This window comes from Meles meles, chromosome 2 (genome assembly GCF_922984935.1).
Source record: "Meles meles chromosome 2, mMelMel3.1 paternal haplotype, whole genome shotgun sequence".
NCBI lineage: Eukaryota > Metazoa > Chordata > Mammalia > Carnivora > Mustelidae > Meles > Meles meles.
Genome location: NC_060067.1, coordinates 141,872,344 through 141,891,911, shown reverse-complemented (window position 1 = coordinate 141,891,911; position 19,568 = coordinate 141,872,344). Strand labels below are relative to the sequence as shown.

General features: G+C 41.5%; 1 protein-coding gene and 1 pseudogene across 11 annotated transcripts in view; one reads left to right on the top strand and one right to left on the bottom strand.

Annotated features, from left to right (window-relative positions):
• The window catches only part of TRIM2 (tripartite motif containing 2), a 161,387-nt gene that overhangs the window by 96,495 nt on the left and 45,324 nt on the right, over nt 1-19,568 (top strand). For 5 of the 11 annotated variants that reach the window (XM_045994578.1, XM_045994573.1, XM_045994537.1 and 2 more), the window contains exons 2-3: nt 11,461-11,645; nt 15,027-15,264. In XM_045994578.1, coding sequence (XP_045850534.1) covers nt 11,512-11,645; nt 15,027-15,264 — 372 coding nt within the window. In that variant the 5' untranslated portion in view covers nt 11,461-11,511. Of the gene's footprint in view, nt 1-2,254; nt 2,488-11,460; nt 11,646-15,026; nt 15,265-19,568 lie in introns of those variants that run through there. The other 6 variants (XM_045994594.1, XM_045994587.1, XM_045994548.1 and 3 more) reach the window with 3 other exon arrangements.
• LOC123937803 lies at nt 8,746-8,844 on the bottom strand (annotated as a pseudogene).

Sequence of the window (19,568 nt, the reverse complement as noted above, 5' to 3'; positions counted from 1 at the left end):
GAGGGACGTTCCTATCATGCAGCTCAGGCTCCTTTGTGCTGGACTGTCTTAGGACAAGGACGGTAAAATGGAGCAGGGGTAGCCTGCTTGTGGTTTTAGGAGTCACTGCTACTTAAATTGTAAACTTTTACAATAGAACATGTGTCCACCCGACACCTGTACAGGAAAGTTTATAGCAGCATTATACACAATAACCAAAAAGTGGAAACAACCCAAGTGACCACCATCTGATAGATGGATAAACAAAACAGGCTATATCCGTACAATGGAATATTTTTCAACCATAAAAAGGAATGAAATCCTGATAGCTACAATATGGATGAACATTGAAAACATTATGCTAAGTGAAAAAGGCCAGACAGCCCAAGACCACTATAGGATTCCAAATTCATGTCCAGAATCTATAGAGGGGACTTAGAGACAGAGTGTAGATTCATGGCTGCTTAAGACTGTGGGGCAGTGGGAAGGTGGGGGTGATAGCTAAAGGGCATAGAGTTCCTTTGAGATGTTGAAAATGTTCTAAAACTGGCCTCGGTGATGGTTGCCTGCATCTGTGAATATACTAAAAGCTATTGACTTGTACAATTTAAATGGTTAATTGTATGTATGTAAATTATATCCCAGTAAAGTTATTAAAAACAAAACTTCCTTTTTTAAAGATTTATTTATTTGAGAGAGAGGGCATGCATCAGTGAAGGGAAGGGCAGAGGGAAAGAATCTCAAGCAGATTCCCCACTCAGCGGGGAGCCCTGATATGGGGCTCAAACCCACAACCCTGAGATCATGACCTGAGCGGAAATCAAGAGTCAGATTCTTAACTGATTGAGCCACCCAGGCATCCCACAGAACATAACTTCTAAAACAGGGTGTTAACCTGGGCTTTTGAGAACTGGGTACCATCTGAAATAGCATGACAAAATTGGCATGTCCTGGGTCTGTCGATTTCACTGGATTCTCTATGACCTGCTCCCCGGAAGGTAACTGTAACTGCTCTGCAGAGCTGACAGCCCCATCGCAGGGCTCAATGCAGTGCCTGACTGCATGGAGAGAATGTGATGAATATTAATGTAATCAAATATGAGAATTAACAATTTTATTATTTTTTTTTTAAATATTTTATTTACTTGAGAGAGAGAGAGCACAAACAGGGGGAGGCCCAGAGGGAGAGGAAGAAGCAGACTCCCCGCTGAGCAGGGAGCCCTACACCAGGCGCAATCCTAGAACCCTGGGATCATGACCTGAGCCAAAGACAGACGCTTAATAAACTGAGCCACCTAGGTGCCCCAATGATTTTATAATTAGATAAAATGTTGAGTGTCCACTTTTAAGCTAGTAACTAAACAACATATAGAATACAATATGGTTCCTTGCCTCCATTGCTCTAGAAAAGGGAACTATTGTTAAGTTCCATTCCGATACGTAAGCTTTTTAAATTCTAAAGTATTATTTGTACTATGACGATCTAATTGTTTTTATATGGCTACTTTATCATTTTTATTTTAGTAAAACCTTTTACAAAATAAGTTCAGTCACCTGCTAGGAAAGCAAGTTATGTATATATGTAAGGTTTGTCAGGTTTCTCAATGCTTGACTGAAAAACCTTCCCATCAACAGCAAAACAACTGATTCTGTTTACCCCCTGAAGCAAATGAATGTACCACATGATTTTTGTCAAATAATTAGAACCGCAAAAAAGCAGAGGAATGTCATTTGCATTATTCCATGTTGGGGAACTGTATTTTATAGACCCATTTCTGGGTACATACCAAGAGGGGAAAAGATAGTAGATGCTTGTTGAGCTGGGCTGTTTTGCATTTCTATCCATTTCCATTTGTGTTTCAAGCTACTTAAAGCCAGAGGAAACAGATGATGCCTTTCTCCTAACTCAGGGAAGTAAACGTGTGTTCGCACACACTCAACAAAACACACCTCTAAATTTGAACTGAGGTCTCATATACCTGGTTTTCCTTCTAGAATGCATTCTCGCTGCATCCCCCTTTTTGCTCATCAGCACCCCCTCTTTGATTTGCAACTCGGGTGCCCGTCCTTGCTGCGTGGCGCCGGCAAACGTGCGGGGGTGCCTCTCGGGGGTTAGTCGTGCAGCCCCATGCTCGGCGATGGACCTCGGTGGCCCAGCGCGAGAGCGTGGAAACAGCTGACTGCTGACTCAGAGGGGAAAGCAAGCCACCCGCGAATCTCATTGCAGCTCGCTGCTGCATCCCTATCCCACAATCCCTTGCTTGGTTTGCTGCAGTCTTTTCAACAGACGCTGAGTGAGAAAAAGATGTCCTGTAAGATAAAGATTGATTGGTTTCAAGACCGAAAGGGGTCTCCCACTTGTTAATGACCCAGAAACATTCCTGGCGACTTTCCTGAGCCTTCTCTCTTTTCCTCCATTTTTCTTCTCCTCTGTTCTGTTCATCAGCTGGTACATCACTCCATAGAGCAGAAGATATGCTGGGCTTCTGATGATGGCTGCACTGCATGGTAGGGAATTTTAACCAGTCTCTTTGCATGGTGCTTCCAAACTTGGGAGGTTAGCAGAATGTGCATTGTTCTTGTGGATGGCCGCGGAGCTGCCGCGACAGGCTTTGGGAGGATTTAATTCTTTGCCTCGTTGATTAGTCTGTCTGCAGAAATGGGTAGGTCCTAAATGTTCCAATTGCTGAGTATATTGCCAGGTGGATAACTGATTTCTCCTGCTCTCTCTATCCTGGGTTTTTTTCCTCCCCCTCCTTTTCTTTTTCTTTCTTTCCCTTCTTTCTTTCTTCTTTTTTTTTTTTTCTCCGCCCTTCTCTCTCGGCGATGCTGCATACTCTGTAACTATCAGACAGAGGGAGACCACTCTTTGCTTAAACAAAGGCACCAAATTGAGAATAGGGAGAAAGTCGTGGAAGATTTTCTTCTCAAGTTCCTAGTGTGATCTGACTAGATTTTTATTTTTACTTGTCTTCCATTTTAATGTGTATTCAGCTTATTTTAAATAGAAGATTCCCCCAACCCCTAGCATTTCTCCGTTGGGTGGGAGGATGGGGATGAAATATTTTAGTTGCAGGATTCCTTCCTCCATACCCCAGGGTGGAGGAAAATGTGCGATTCGACCCTTCCCCCACCCGGTCCTCAGTCGGAGAACCCTGGGGTTGAGGGCTTCGGTTCCCAGTTACCATTGGAAACCCATTCATTCATAATGCATGACTCGACCCTCTGAATTGTGAATGCCATTGATGTTCAGCAAATATGCAGAAGATGATTTGTTTTTGTTTTGGGGTTTTGTTTTGTTTTTTGACATTTTTCCCTTCTGCTGAAGTAGACTCAAATCTGGGTGGAGTTCAATGGTAGCTTTACACAGGAGAAAAAAAAAAAAAATCCTCGGGTTGGACCTTAGGTTTGCTTCCTGAAACACTGGATATGATTTTTCTGACAGCTTTCTCTACCAGTGTGCCCCACCCTGTCATTATTCCTTATTTTGGGAGGGTAGGAAAGCAAGCAGAAAGGCTATTTATTTTAAGCTAAATACTGAATGTTAATAAGCGGATTTCTGAACCAAAAGGTAAAATGATATTTCTGTCTTAAGATAGATTCAATGTCACTGCTTTAAGGAGCAGACCTAGATTCAGAATGAAGCATTTTAAAAATTATTAGTTTGTTTCTTTGGCTTCATTCGGATTACTGTGGTTTTATTCCTTGTGAATAAACTGTTAATTTTTTGTTTATTTATTTATTTTTAGATCAGAATACGTAAGGAGAGGCATTGTTTGTCCAGATTCTTAAAATGATTTCTTAAGTACTAGGATTCAGTTCTGCTTAGTGTGAACCTATTTTCTGGTGCCTTTCATTATTTTCCGGCACATGCTTTAGCAGCATGGGTCCTAACCCGCTGTAATGTTAAATAATGCACGCCCCTCCCGAGCAAGCACACAATGAGAAGTTTCATGTGTGCTGTGAAAGCAGCTTTTTGTTACAGAGACGTGAGTAGTGGCCTTTCCTAAACCTCTATTTCTTTCCAGTTTTCTCCTAGAAAGACCCAAGTGATTTGCATTGGAAAGGTTAAAATAGGACTGAATCTACAAACGCTCTCTGATAGAATGTGCCTATTGCAAGAAGTATGAATGCATGATATATGTTCCACATATTTTAAAAATGGAGAGTAAAATCATACCTATTTTTCACCATAGTTAATATTATAATCCTGAGAGGACTTACTTTTTTTTAACTTATATAATAAAAGCTTTATGGATTTTGTTGCTTGTGAAATAAGTAAAAATATCCATTCTTTGTTTTACTAAGAATTGAAAATGTCCTTCATTTGGTTATTGGAGACATTAATTTCTCCAGACTTATGACCTTCTTCTATCTATCTTTAAGTCAAAGAAATTATAACTATGTAGCAATTTTAAAAAATTTAACCTAGGTTTAATCTTTAAGACTCCCTTTCGCTTCTCTTCCTTATCTCTCGATTAAAACTAAGACTTTAACAAAATATTTGCATGTATTATTGAAGAGAAATACTTTCAAACTTTGAAAAATTTGCTGCCAAATTATTTACTCTCATAGTTCTTTTGTTTAAAAAATGTGACTGAATTACTTCTAATTGTGGCATAATTATAATCTGCACACACCTGTGATCGCTTTTTTTTTTTTAAATGCCTGGTGCCATCTGTGCCCTTTATTACTTATGTAAGGGTTTTAGTGTCAGAATAGAATTTGTTCTATAATGGGGTTGGCTGTTGGAGTTCTCTGAATATTATTATTGTGAGGATTATCTGAAATGATCAGATCAGGTTTCTTCCTCGAATGTGGAGGTTTAGATTAAACCAGAGACTGAGGTAAAAATGAGCCCCGTACAATTATTCAAAGTGCACCGTGGAGGATAGCTTTATTACTGCTATCTGCATGCTAGTCTTTCTACTCTCTTTTACTTTACCCTCGCCTGCCTTCATGTTTGCAATCACCTCCATTTCTCCATTAAGTGCTTTTTATTCTTTTTCTTGAAAACGTATTAAGGTAAACATTTATTCTAATCGACAATAGAATTAAATAATGTACTTCCTATCCGCGAGGGGTGAAAGGGGGTTTGCTGTTGTGTGGGACTATGCCTTGTGAGGTTCTGATGTGGAATACATTTCTCTTCCCCTTCTTGTTAACCTCACCCAACTCCCAGAGTTTAGGGCCGTGGCCGTCCTCTGCCTCTTTTGTGGTCCCAGAATATGCAGCCTCCTTGTAGTCCCAAAGGTGAGCAAGGGAGGAGGCGTGGCAAGGAGAGAGGAGACCCCACCATCTTGACTGTCCCAGGGCACTGTAAGATGAATGTCAATTAGCTCGACCACTTAACAGTCCATCACACAGATACAGCCTTCTGCAACTTAGAAAACCCAAAGCAGACCTTAAGAACTGACTTCATGATGTTGTAAAAGGTGAGGACTTCTATGAAGAAGGCAATGGGAAACAGTTATCTATACTAAGAGGTGGAGGAAATAGGTATAAATCTCCTTAAGACAAGTTGAGGGCTTGGCAAAATTCAGCTTCCCTATGGTAAGACCCAGCAACCTGAGGAAGCTGTCATACATCTGATCCTGGAAACAAGAGGAACCCTTGGAAATCTTGGGCACCTCCTTGCCTGGAGACAGAAGTTAAAGCGGAAGGCCTCCTGAATATACACCCCCTTATCCCCAGACATACATGTTATGCACATACTATCAGAAAAGATACTGCATCTGGCCTTCTAATTTACAAAATGGCCTATTTGGGATAGATTCTTGATTTAACTAGAAATAGGTCACCCTGTTTTAATTTCACTGAAGAATGTCCTCCTTTCTTTCTTCTAGTCAAGTCCTCCGTAACAATGCAAATTCAGTTGCAGGTGAATAATAATATGTTCATAAATTTTGAAATCTAAGAATACTTGTTTCTCTAATCATGTTTTCACCTGTGCTTTGAGTTCTAGGTACCGCCTGTCCTGGCCGGTAAAAGATAGAACATTGTGAGTTACAGATAATCCTAATAGTTTGAGATTTTCTTTCTATAAATCCACCATCAGATTTTTAACTTCTTGGGAAGCTGATTTTAGTGTGTCTGGACCATTGTCATTGGTCCAAGAATAGCAAAAATGTAACATTGCTAATAGATAAAGCCGACTAAGTGGCGACAAAGAGAAGCAGTCACCCACAAATGCCATAAAATTAAATAGAAATGGAATCCAGTGCCTTGATGATGGTATATAATCAAATATGCTGCCTCCTACCCGCAAATCACATGTTCAAACTTTATTTTCTTTTTTTTTTTTTTTTTTTAAAGATTTTATTTATTTATTTGACGGAGAGAGAGATCACAAGCAGGCAGAGAGAGAGGAGGAAGCAGGCTCCCTGTGGAGCAGAGAGCCCGATGCGGGGCTCGATCCCAGGACCCTGAGATCATGACCTGAGCCGAAGGCAGCGGCTTAATCCACTGAGCCACCCAGGCGCCCCCAAACTTTATTTTCTAAAGGAATCTTGACCTGTTTCCCAACCATGTCTCCTAGCCCGGCCAACAAGTTGTCACCAACTCTCCCCTTCTCAAGACGAGGGCTTTCGGATTGTCGTTGGTCTTCTACCCTTCCTTCCTGCTCTTCCTCACTTTGGTGTCAGCAATAAAACATTGGGATCATTTTCTGATCTAAATGGTATAATCTGGGGTGGGAATTGTGGTCTCAACCCTAGAATTATGGACACAGGCATTTTCCTTTTGTTTCCTCCCCTCCTCTCAAGTTCTGCTTTTCCACTTGGTTGTAGTTTCCATCAAGTTCTAGGAGATTTGAGAACATGTGCCAGGAAAAAAACCAGAGATGACACGAGGCAAGAAATGCTGGGATGGGGTTTTTCTCTGCCCCAGGATTCTGTTACACGCTCATTGCATTGCTGTTACCCTCAAAAGCTGTTGAGTTGGCACACCCCACTAATGAGGAATTTGTGGGTCAACCTTCTTAGACTTTGTATGTCCGCACAGAGGTGTCCTCAGTTGTTCTCAATTTCTTTTCTGCATTTGTGAGTGTGTTAAAGTATGTCCCTGAATATTTACCCTCTGGCTGATGGCTTATCTTGCTAGAGATTAGATGACCACCCGGGAAGGCAGGTAATGTCTGATGTCAAATGAAAACATTCAGGTGATTGGTGACAACCATGCTCTTTGCTGTGTAAGTCAGCTCACGCCACTCTTTTCTGCTACTGGGACGGAGTCCATTCCCATGGGACACTTGACTTGTTCAGTTCCTTCAAAGAAAGGAGTGTCTATCACGTTCCAGGAGCAGTTCTAGGTGCTGGGACTCCTGCAGTGAGCAGTCAGACAAAAATCCCTGCCTTCGTGAATCTTACATTCTGGAGAGGTGGGGAGGAGCCAATGTGCCAGATAAACATATTACATACTATAGCGGAAAGTGACCACTGCTACAGAGAGACATAGAGCAAGGACAGGAGGTAGCAAGTTCCAGGGGATGGGGGTGAGGGGGGCAAGTTTCAAGTTTAAACGGAATGGTCTGATTGAGAAGATGCTATTGAGAGGAGACCCGAACCGCTCTGTAAGCAGTATTGCTGTTGGTTTTCCTCTGACAAGGAATCTCAGCCAGTCTCCTCACTCAGGGAGAGCTCTCATGGCTGGTTAATGTCAACAGCACACTCTGTGGGCTGTTTATATAGTTTAAAAATGACTCTGCTTGCCTCCCCTCCTCTGCCACTTCCTTTCTATTGGCCTTTTGTCAGTATGTGTGGTGCTAAGTCCTACATCCGAAAGGACTCAGGTTCCTTCAGAGACAGAAGTCCACCCGTGGCATATTTGGGGTGCTCCCCTCTAGAAACTGATTTTGCGGTCCTCCAAGAGAAGAGTCATTCAGTGTTCTGATCTCTCTATCACATGCTTATTTCTGCTGTTCTTGTGAGTAAGAAGGATCTCTGACACTTCAGAAACCAACATGGGGGAAAGGAGAACAGCCGAGAATCTAGACGACTATTTATTGCTTTTCTAATCAAAATGACCAGAAACTGGTAGGGCCCAAACTCTGTGATTAAAGGCTGTCATGCATTTTATATGTATTCCTTGCGGCGTATTCAGACTGATGGAGAGTTTCCCACGGTGCTTATTAGCACATTCTGTGCCTCCGTTTTCCTCAGCACATTATTCCTTTAGGAGCAGTCAAAGTGGCTTTCTATTGTGGGTATCCAGTTATACTCAGGGAATGATCATTACCCTGGCAAAGTCTCAGTTTGGGGAATCTTTTGGTTCAAAAAGTTGAAAGCTTTTGTGCTGATTCTGAGAGTCCTGCAAATCCAGATGTCTTCAACAAGTCACTTGTGACAGATCGGTAATATTGTCATGATTTTAAATCAGTGTTCAGGACTAAACTTAATTTACCATATAAATTAGCAATACTCTCACCCACTACAATAATGATTATAAAATTAGGATAAAAACTAGAAGGAAATGTTTTTATTTCAGTGTTGAGGATAGAAATGTCACCTTAGGAAATTTCATTTAGCCGACATATATCATTTGATTAAAACAAATGTTTTTATTTTTTTTCCTTGCCCAAACTCTAAAATTCTAAGATTAAAAAAAGACTAAAACCAATATGATGTTTTCTCTTTTTTCAATACTCAGTATGACTGATTATTTCAAAGGGCGATATGAAACTCAAAGGACTATATGAAACTTTTCAAAAGCTATTAAAATTATTTTTAATTGATTTTAACTGAAAAGTTCGTATGCTTTTTTTTTTTTTTAAATGTGAAATACTTCACAAATTTGGGCATCATCCTTGCTCAGGGGCCAAGCCAGTCTTCTGTATCATTCCAATTTTAGTGCTATTGCAGTGAGCACTCCATAATTTTTATCTCTCTCTCTCTCTCTCTCTCTCTCACACACACACACACACACAAACAAACACACACACACACCATACTGGAAAGTGTTAAACTTGCTTAAGATTAGGTATCAGATAAGGCATAAGACTTGCAGTCTGAGCTTCTAGATTCATTGATTTTACTGGATGACCTTGGGTAAGTCATTTAAACCCTCAGCTTGGGTTTCCTTATCTTAAAGACAGACAAATCCATTCCTTCCCTTTTCTATTTTTTTTTTAAGATTTTTATTTACTTATTTGGCAGAGACACAGAGAGAGAGAGAGAGAGAGAGGGAATACAAGCAGGGGGAGTGGGAGAGGGAGGAGTAGGCTTCCCTCTGAGCAGGGAGCCTGATGTGGGGCTCTATCCCAGGATCCCAGGATCATGACCTGAGCAAAAGGCAGACGCTTAATACCCAAGTCACCCAGGCGCTCTCCCTTCCCTATTCTGATGTCATAGGGATGTGGTTAAAGAAAAGCAGATGATGTGTCAACATTTTGAGCTCCTGAGAGATGAGCCACATTTAATCCAATTAATGACTATCATTCCTATGCTAGTTCTTTAGGGAGACAGTTTATGAAAGAGCTAGCAGATAATGCGGGCTGATTAGATATATCACACACTGTTTTAACAAATGCAGAGAGTTCTACTTGAGCGTGACACTCTTGTATAGCAGGTGCTTTTACAAGGTTCTATCTTTTTATTAATCATGCTTTTTAATGAACTTATCTAGAAACGTAGAGTTGGAAAATGGGTGTGTCGCATATGTAATTATACTCAAATACATGTAAATAGTAGAATTTTCTTAATAAAAGTTGACATGCTTTTAAAAAAAATTTGGTGATTTGGTGGGGAGAAAGAACTATCATTCACATTTGAAAAGAATTTCCATTAAAAAGTGTAGAATTGTTGATTCTGTAAATGTGATTGATGGATTGCCCAGCTTTAAACACAGGGTCCAGACCACACTTAAATTCTATCACTGAAGCCTGTGAATTAAACTGACAAAAAGACTATCAGGAGAAAAAGGTGTACACACTTTATTGGTAGTTCATTTTTCCAAAATAGTATATATACTGTATTCTATGGATGTTTATTAATTTAATATTTTTTTAAAGATTTTATTTTATTTTATTTAACAGACAGAGATCACAAGTAGGCAGAGAGGCAGGCAGAGGAAGCAGGCTCCCTGCTGAGCAGAGAGCCCGATTCGGGGCTCGATCCCAGGACCCTGGGATCTTGACCTGAGCTGAAGGCAGAGGCTTTAACCCACTGAGCCACCCAGGCGCCCCTAATTTAATATTTTTAATGTTACATGCATGCGGGCTTCACAGAAAGGAAGTGAAAACCCAAAGAGGCAGTTCGACCTGGGAGCCTATGTACTATTTTAACAAAGGACGACAAATTGTGGAGATGTGGCCAGACAAAGGGAAGGGGGGTTTAGGAGCAGTACGTTGTGGGATAGCGACCAGGAAATGTATGGTACATAAGGGTGGTTTAGTAAGGTTTGTTATGCAGACTCCCCTCCCGTGCCATCTCTTGGGATGATTAAGTCTCCTCTTTTTTGTTTGCAAGAGTGGGGCTTCCTTTACAAATGGAAAGTCTATGCTCTGTTTTTAGGAAGATGGGAGAGGCAGAGAACCCACACCCCCCTTCCCCCACCCGCCAACCCCTCTGCCACCCCATCATGTCCCCACCATGTCTCCTGATTTCCGATTGCTCTCAGCTCAAAATAATCCTTATGTCAAGATGGCGTATTCCGGAGTGACATTTTGATCCTCTCCAAGCACAATAGTCGGGAAAACATTTTATCTTAATGAGACTATACTATTTAATATAGAGCATATTTTTTTAACATTTTATTTATTTATTTATCAGGGAGAGTGGGAGAGTGAGCAAGCACAAGCAAGGGGAAGGGCAGGCAGAGGGAGAGGGAGAAGCAGGGAGCCTGATGTGGGAATCCAATTGGGGCTGGATCCCAAGATACGACCTGAGCCAAAGGTAAATGCTTAGAGGACTAAGCCACCCAGGTTTCCCTAATATAGAATATATATATAAGGCTTTATTTATTTATTTGACACACACAAACACACACACAGAGAAGGAGAGAGCAAGCACAAGCAGGGAGGGTGGCAGCAGGGGAGAACCAGGCTCCCCACTGAGCAAGGAGATCGACGTTGGGCTCTATCCCAGGAGCCCGGGATCATGACCTGAGCCGAAGGCAACCGCTTAATCAACTGAGCCACCCAGGTGCCTCACAGACTATATTTTAATAAGACTGTAGGCATATAGTCAAATATAGTCACGAATGAAGACATGAACAGGCAGTGTTCATGCCTCAACTGTGTCTGCTTTGAAACCTGGCAAACACGCCTCTTTAGACAACACACTTCTTCTAATTTGTTTCATTTGCATGGTGAGCATGTGGCCATTTTACTGGTTTACAAAATCAACAGGCATTGAGGGTTGGTTATGGTCATTTTGAGGTCACCCGCATGGACTTCTCCCTGTATTCATAGCACAATGCCTATAAGGAATGGACCATTGATTGATGCGTACTTACAAGTTATTATGTATCTTTCCTGTCTGACAGCAGCAGCGTGCAGGGTCAAAGACAGCCGGCCTCCCATGTCAGTGGTCTAGGATGGCCAGTGAAGCCACCAACATCCCAAGTCCTGTGGTGCGCCAGATTGACAAGCAGTTTCTGATCTGCAGTATATGCCTGGAACGGTACAAGAATCCCAAGGTTCTCCCTTGTCTGCACACTTTCTGCGAGAGGTAAGCCTCCTTTGTCCCCAGAGGAGAGAGGTTCACAGATTGATCTCTTACAACCCACTAAAGGGTTCTTTCCAGAATTCTCCTTTTACCTGGGGGCACAATAAGTCTTTTGTACTTATGATAGACATCTAGAAACATAATCACGAGTTGCCAATAATTTACTCTATTTTAAATCATTATAAGTGAGAGAAAGCAGTCCAGTAGCTATAGATTCATCTCCCCAAGACATGGAGCATTAAATATTTTAAAATTTAAAAATTTAAGATTTTTCCTTTGTTCTTTGTCAAACAATTTTTGCTAACCACAGTTCCCTCACAGAGGATCTTTGGTGAGAAAAATCTGTTATTTCCTTCCAAAGAACACATCAGTAAGATACCTAGGTATTGAGGAGTTAGTTAAAAGGGAGCGCTTCCTCTCAAAGATATTTCAGAAGATATATACTAAGGAACATGGGATGTTTCAGATGAAGAAAAGACTGCGTGTATGAAGTAATTGTAAATTACCTGAATATGCAATTTGCTAGGTATGAAAACACATTTCTTTGTCCTTCTTGAATAGTTTTTTTCCATTGAGTTAATCAGTTATCAAAATACATCTTTACCTTCTTATTTAACTTAGCATGTAAGCAATTAAGCATATAAATTTTGTAGGTAATAAGGTTGTATTTTTTTTCCTTAAAAACAAATATGGTAATTATGTTTACAGCATCTTGTTAAATATATTTTCTATTATTATTAAACAGATATAATTAAAACGCATTATTATTATAGAAGAGGAAATTGGCATTTCCAATGGCTTTAAATCACTGCTAATTACATTTGCCATCAATTTCATATACATTTGTTAAAGGTGATTTACTTTGGAAGATGTCAGTTGCAACAGAATAACCATACCTTCCAGGCCATGGATAGAGGGAGAAGGTGGATTTGTTACTGGTCATTGTGGTCTTTGTCTGTTTGCTTTTTAGAGGGTTACTTTGTGTGTGTGTGTGTGTGTGTGTGTGTAGAGTTTGTTTTAGGGTGTTATTTAGGGCACTAGCACCTTTTACTTTATTCATTTTATACTTTGATGTATGTACTTTGTAATTCATATTCCAAAATGACTAAATGGAGAGTGATTTTTCTCCTCCCCACCTAATGGGTGTTCTAAAACATGAACACCAGCTAAATGTCCCTCTGCCCCTGGGCTTACATGGTACGGTCATTATTTGATGTGCAGCAGTCAGCCTCTTTCTATACAGCACTGAGGGCCACTCAGTCTGAGCTTCGCTGAGCTGCCTGTCTGCCCTTGCTCAGTGCCCAGCCAGGCCCCATTTACTTGCTCTGAGAGGTAAGAAGCAGCACTTCTGGGCTGTCCTGGGTCTGCCCCCAGCCCTCTTGGTTGGGTCTAGCCCGATCCACTTCGGTTCCTCCATCTGATGGCCGGTGGTGGAGATTTTAAAGATCCTCTCACAAGTCCCTATGTAATACACAGAATGATTTTTGAGAAGGTCACTCTGGTTGCGATATGGAGAAAGGTTAGAGGATTTGAGGGTGGGTGACAGTGTACAGAGCTATTCTAAAAACCCAGGAAAGGATGGTATAAATCAAATGACAAGAACTGGAAACATTGGAAGTATTTAGGCATTTATAGCCTTCAGTGGTGGGTTGGATGTGGAAAACGGACACCAAGGAAATGACTGTTTTTAGCACGGCTCCCAGTACCTGCTTTGCCTAGATGAATGGATGGAGGTACTGCTCATTGAGAGAGAAAGAGGACCTGGTTTGGGGGTAGAACACAGCTTTGGGTTTGGACATACCAAGTTTTAGGACCCGCGAAACATCTAAGAGGAAATGCTAAGAAAGCTGTTGGTGTAGAGATCGGGGCCGAGAGGAGACATCTGTGGAAGAAATAGAAATATGGGAGTGTTGTACGTATGGCCATGCATGTGGATATGATGTCCCTGGGAGACACACAGACACTGTATGGCTCAGCAGAAAAGACAGAGCACATCGGAGAACCAAGTCCGTGAATTGTCATAAACAAGGGAAGATAAAGTTTCAAAAGAGAACAGCTGGGAGGCAGTGGTCAAGTTTGATGAGTGCTACTGAGAAAGGAGTAAAAAATGTCTATTGTCTGGATGTAGATGCCCTCAGTGACCTTAGCAAAAGCTGTTTTGCTTCTGGTATTGATTCAGAGGTAGCTACTTCTGGGACATAGGAAAGTCAATTAACCTCCTTGATGTCAGTTTCCTTATGTACATAGTAAGGGGAATGAGACTAGATCAGAGGTTTTCAAATTCCACTTGGTGGAGCAACAGGGAAACTGTGCACAGTAGTTATGGAGAGCGTAGGTTCTAACGCCCAGTTGCCTGGATTTGCACTGGGTTTGCCCAGTGCCCTTTTCCACTGGAGTTCTGAGAACGACTTCGCTTCCCTCTGCCTGTGTTCCTTCATGTGTCTAAAGTACCTACTCCATGGGGTTATTGCAAGTACTTTGAATCTAGCGAGCAACACATATGTAAGTCATTATTAACAATGCATTTTGCTAATTATATGATTGAGTTAATCAATTGCCTGTTGAGTAGAGGCGAGAAGAGATCATGTTGATGTGTCTCTGGGTGTCCTATCCCTGCTTCAAACACAATATTTTCCCCGGGATATGGTTTTCTTTTCTTTTCTTTTCTTTCTTTCTTTCTTTCTTTCTTTTTTTTTTTTTTTAAGATTATTTACTTATTTATTTGAGAGAGAGAGAGTGAGAGAGAGCATGAGAGGGGAGAGGTCAGAAGGAGAAGCAGACTCCCCGCTGAACAGGGAGCCCAATGCAGAAGAAGGCAGTCACTTAACCAACGAGCCACCCAGGCACCCCTTGGGATATGTTTTTAACATCTGAGATCTGCTTATGCATTTGTACGTAAAAAGCATTTCAACACCAATGGAAAACTTTGACCTGTTTCTCTCTATTGTAAAAGTCCACAAGCCTGTGAACACGACACTGGATAGTCTTGACCAGGGCTTCCCAACCTTTAATTGTGCATAAATTAAAGCTCCCCGGGGGAGCTGATTCAAGCAGGAGTAGGACCCAAGATTCTGCACTTCTTCCAAACTTCCTGGAGAAGCCAGTGCTGCTTGAGCATGGCGAGGCTCCATGGAACACCACCAGAGTCAATGATATTATCCTTCTCCTTGAGCCTCATCACGAACCACATCCGCTGACAGCGCCCATGTGAGTACACCTTACCTCTTGGTTCCGGAAATCTTATTTTCCTAGAAAAGGAGACTCGAGTGGGAGTCTCCCATACAGGTGCAGAGAACATGCGTGCCACCTGTGAAGGGAGGTGGTCCCTTTCTAGCCCGTGAGCCCCTTGTGCTGACAGTCCCCCTGCTTCTGCCCCCGCGACAGGTGCCTGCAGAACTACATTCCCGCCCACAGCCTCACCCTCTCCTGCCCCGTGTGCCGCCAGACCTCCATCCTGCCCGAGAAGGGGGTGGCCGCGCTCCAGAACAACTTCTTCATCACGAACCTGATGGACGTGCTGCAGCGAACGCCGTGCAGCGACGCTGAGGAGTCCTCCATCCTGGAGACGGTCACCGCGGTGGCTGCGGGAAAGCCTCTCTCTTGCCCAAACCACGATGGGAATGTAAGTGAGTGCAGCGCGGGCATGGCCTGGCTTCAGGCAGTCAGAGGTTAGGCGCTCAGAACTCCATCCCGAAAATGGGCATTTAAAAGGTATTCTTCGCAACGCTCAGACTGTTTTGCCTGCTAACGTGCTCTGATCAAATGCATGTAAATAATAAAATCAGCCTTCATTGGGTCTAATAGCACCCAGGAGACAGAACCATAACTATTTGCAAAGTGGGTATTCTTAGACCCACATAAACATCTGTAGAGTAAATTATGGATGAAGACTCAATAATAGATAAATTTTCCAAATTGAGAATGTTGATTAAAATGTTAATTAATTAGAATTCTTTGTTTTTCTTATGAGGGAAATGTTTCCCATGCTCCGTGAAGCTCTAATCCTTCACAATGCATAGAATCTGAAGACGTGTGAATCCTTGATAATAGGTTATAGATGATGAATTTCAAACATATTCCTGCTAGTAGCAAGCATAACTATTAGAAACCTAGAAGGACCCGTGTGTACCATCAAATAACTGATTCACAATAGCTCAGCCCCATGGAGAGACTGCATTGCCTAAGCACTGGCTTTGGATTCTGATTGCCTGGTTCAAATCCCGCTCTTTGACTTCTTCTCTGTGTCAGCTCTGCCAGGTTTATGAAACTCTCTGTGTCTCACGTCCTCGTCTGTAAAAAGGAAGTAGTAATAGTATTTACTGCGTGGGATTACTTGGGGAATTAGATGTTTAAGGCACAGAAAGCATCAGAGTAAGCTCTTGATAAATGTTGGCTATTGAAATAATTTCTTATCAATGACTTTATTACTTTTTTCCTTTATAATGGCCACCTCAAAAGTATTAGAAACTGCTTATATTAGAAGGCCTACAGATAATAAAATCACTATCAAGCAAGCTGTCAATTATTATTGTTAGAGCAGAGCAATAATTATTAGCCATAACAATTACTTATTTACTTTGTTTCATACCACTCTGTCTGCCCACTACACCCCAGCCTCACTGGCCTAGAACTTGCCAAGTAGTTTCCCACCTTGGGGCTTGACTGTTCTCTAAGCCTTCTGCCTACAGTGCTCCATGTTCCCTCTCTATGTGGCTAGCTCACTCTCATCCTTCATATTTCAACTCAGATTTCTTCTACACAGAGCAGTCTTCTCTAACTGCCTGTCTGATGCGGACCACCTCTGACACCCAGTTCCTGGGCCTTACATCACTTTCTTGGTTTCCTTCATGCCATTCACTGCGCTCTGCTTGCCTTCATCTGTGTATTTGCTGGCCAGTTGATCCACTGGTGTTACTTTTAGAAAGTGAACTCCAGGGACGCCTAGGTGGCTCAGTCAGTTAGGTGCCTGCTTTCAGCTCAGGTCATGATGTCAGGGTCCTGGGATCGAGTCCCGCATCCAGCTCCCTGCTCAGTGGGGAGCCTGCTTCTCCCTCTCTTCTCCACCTGCACTGTCACTCTCTCTCTCTCTCAAATAAATAATTAAAATCTTGAAAAAAATCTCTCTCTCAAATAAATAATTAAAATCTTGAGAAAAGATTAAAAAAGAAAGTGAACTCCAGAAGGGCAGGGACAATGTTCACCATTATATTCCTAGCACTAAGCATAGTGTCTTATACATGGAAATACAGAAATAAACAGAGGCCATGTATTCTGAACTTGCTATAGCAAAGAGTCAGCCACCACCGCTTATGTTTTGGCAGAGACTCAAAGGCAGGCAGAGGAATGGGAAAGCTCTACAGTAGACAAAAGGGAAGGCTTTCGGGTTGCTCTGACTGGACTCTGTTGGCATGGGGAAGCTGGAAGCAGGCTAACGAGAAGTGGGGCATTGCATGTGACTGGTTAGGGGTATATATTTGGTTTTCTCTGGTTGATATTAAGTGGAAGTGGGGACAAATTTGCTGAAGCTCTCCATAATGCATTCCTAGCCATTTGGGGCCAACTGTCATAGATGTTATTGTTTAGCTTTTTGGATTGTTAGTAGAGATAGTATTCTGTAGGAAGTAGCAGGCTGGCTTCCTGGCTTGTTTATTGTAGGTTAAGGGGTTGCTTTCCTGGACAGGATGTGGGTTGGGGTTCTATTTTTATATATGATCTGGCCTTTGTCCATTTGTGAATTCAGTCTCTTAGAAGTTAGTCGGTACATATTTTTGAATGAATGTGCCAGATACCATGCTTGACTTTGTGCATACCACTCTGCAAAGCAGGTATTAGTTACCTTCATCTTATTTATTTATTTATCTGATTGTCTTTCTGTTTATTTCTTTTTACTTACCTCCATTTTATAGACCAAGAAACTGAAGTTTGAACAGTTTTAAGTCCCAAAACTGATTGACACATCGTAAAAGCTAGACCAGGAAGCAATAAAATCCTGAGCTTTTAGGTAGCCAAAATAAGAGAGACATTACGGATTCCATATCTTTCATTATTTAATTGAAAGCACATCAGGCTGTCAATAACCGTGGTTTTCTATGCAGTGTTCTCCAAGGGAGAATTACCATGTAAGTTTTGTAAAAGGAACTTTAAAAGGTGCCTTCAATTAGTTTGAGTATTTTTTGTTTTTAGATTTTATTTATTTATTTATTTGACAGAGAGAGAGAGAGAAGGAACACAAGCAGGGGGAGTGGGAGAGGGAGAAGCAGGCTTCCCTTGGAGCAGGGAGCCTAATGCAGGGCTCAATCCTAGGACCCCGGGATCATGACCTGAATTAAAGTCAGATGCTTAATGACTGAGCCACCCAGGTGTCCCTGTTTAAGTTTCTTTTTATGACTGTCTCTCACAATGGCTCCTGCTGAAGCTATCTCCTCCTAGAGCTCACATTCTAAATACTAGACTGTGAGGGCATTTCTACCAGGTACAAGAGTTGTCTTGAAGTTAGTCCAGGTATGGAGCTCTCTGGAAATCTGCTTTGATAGAGGAGTGAAGTTTTAGGAATATTGGGAAATCTACTCTAGACACTGGTCTAAATTTGGGATGTAGAGAGCAATTGTATAGAATGAAAAATATTGACAACTGTAAAGATTACATCATTAAGTGAAGGTAGGGGCCCCTGGGTGGCTCAGTGGGTTAAGCCTCTGCCTTCCTCTCAGGTCATGATCTCAGGGTCCTGGTCCTGGGATCGAGTCCTGCATTGGGCTCTCTGCTCAGCAGGGAGCTTGCTTCCCTCTGCCCCTCTGCCTGCCTCTCTGCCTACTTGCGATCTCTCTCTCTCTCTCTCTCTCTGTCAAATAAATTAAAAAATCATAATAAAAATAAGTGAAGGTAAGAGGGTCATGAATTCAGCAAACAGCCTGTAGCTCCTTGCAGTGAGAGCATGGAGATGGGTGCTGGGGGTGGGAGCATAGGTGAGTTGAAGGATACTGGGAGGAGCCTAGAAAGACAACTGGGGAGAGACTGTGAAAGCTATGAATATTATGGAGAAAATGTTTGACCTAAATTTCGTATGCAATAGGGAAACATGAAAACCTTTTAAGTAGGAGATGGATATTTTCCTGGACTTATGGAGTAGCAGAGATGCAAGGCTGCAACATCAATTTTGAGTTTATTGAGTGCTCCAGATAAGAGATGCTAAGGGGTGGGAGAATGACATCAGTGGGCCTGGAGAAGAGAGGATGAATTTCAGAGAAGAGAGTAACACTTTCACTTGAGAATCTGCCTCCCACAAATAAAACATCATATGCTAAAATCTGTTCAACTAAGCTGTTAAGACTATGAGAATTTGAGCCATTGAAATTGGTCATAAACTAGGTCACCAAAATCCGTCAGTGTTTTTTCCCTTGTGTAGACCAAGTTCATATACCACAATGCACTGAAGTTGCATTAGTAACATACATGATAGAAAACCCCAGACCTTTATTAAAGCTCATAATTATTTAATCAAAAAACCTGCAAAATTAGATGATTTACAACATAGTGAAAGTGAAAACCTTATCTATTAAATGTATAGGGTAAAGTCCAATCTGTACTCAGGAAATTTTATAGGTTTATTTTCCTTTATTTAAAAAGTTCAATTCAAAGAGTTAGGGAAAACAAAGTAAGTATATGGAACCCAAGAGCAAGAAAATAATAAAGATAAACTTAGTTTGAAGATAATGAAACAATTGAGTTAATAAATCTATGAGCTGACTCTTTTTTAAATTAATGAAATAATTTGACACCTGATAAACCAACAAAAGGGAAATGTGCCTATATCAAATTAGGACTAATAAAGAGATATCAGTACAGCTAAAAGGATTTTTAAAAAAGAGTTATTTGTTTATTTGAGAGGGAGAGCTAGTACATGAGAAGAAGGAGGGGCAGAGGGAGAGG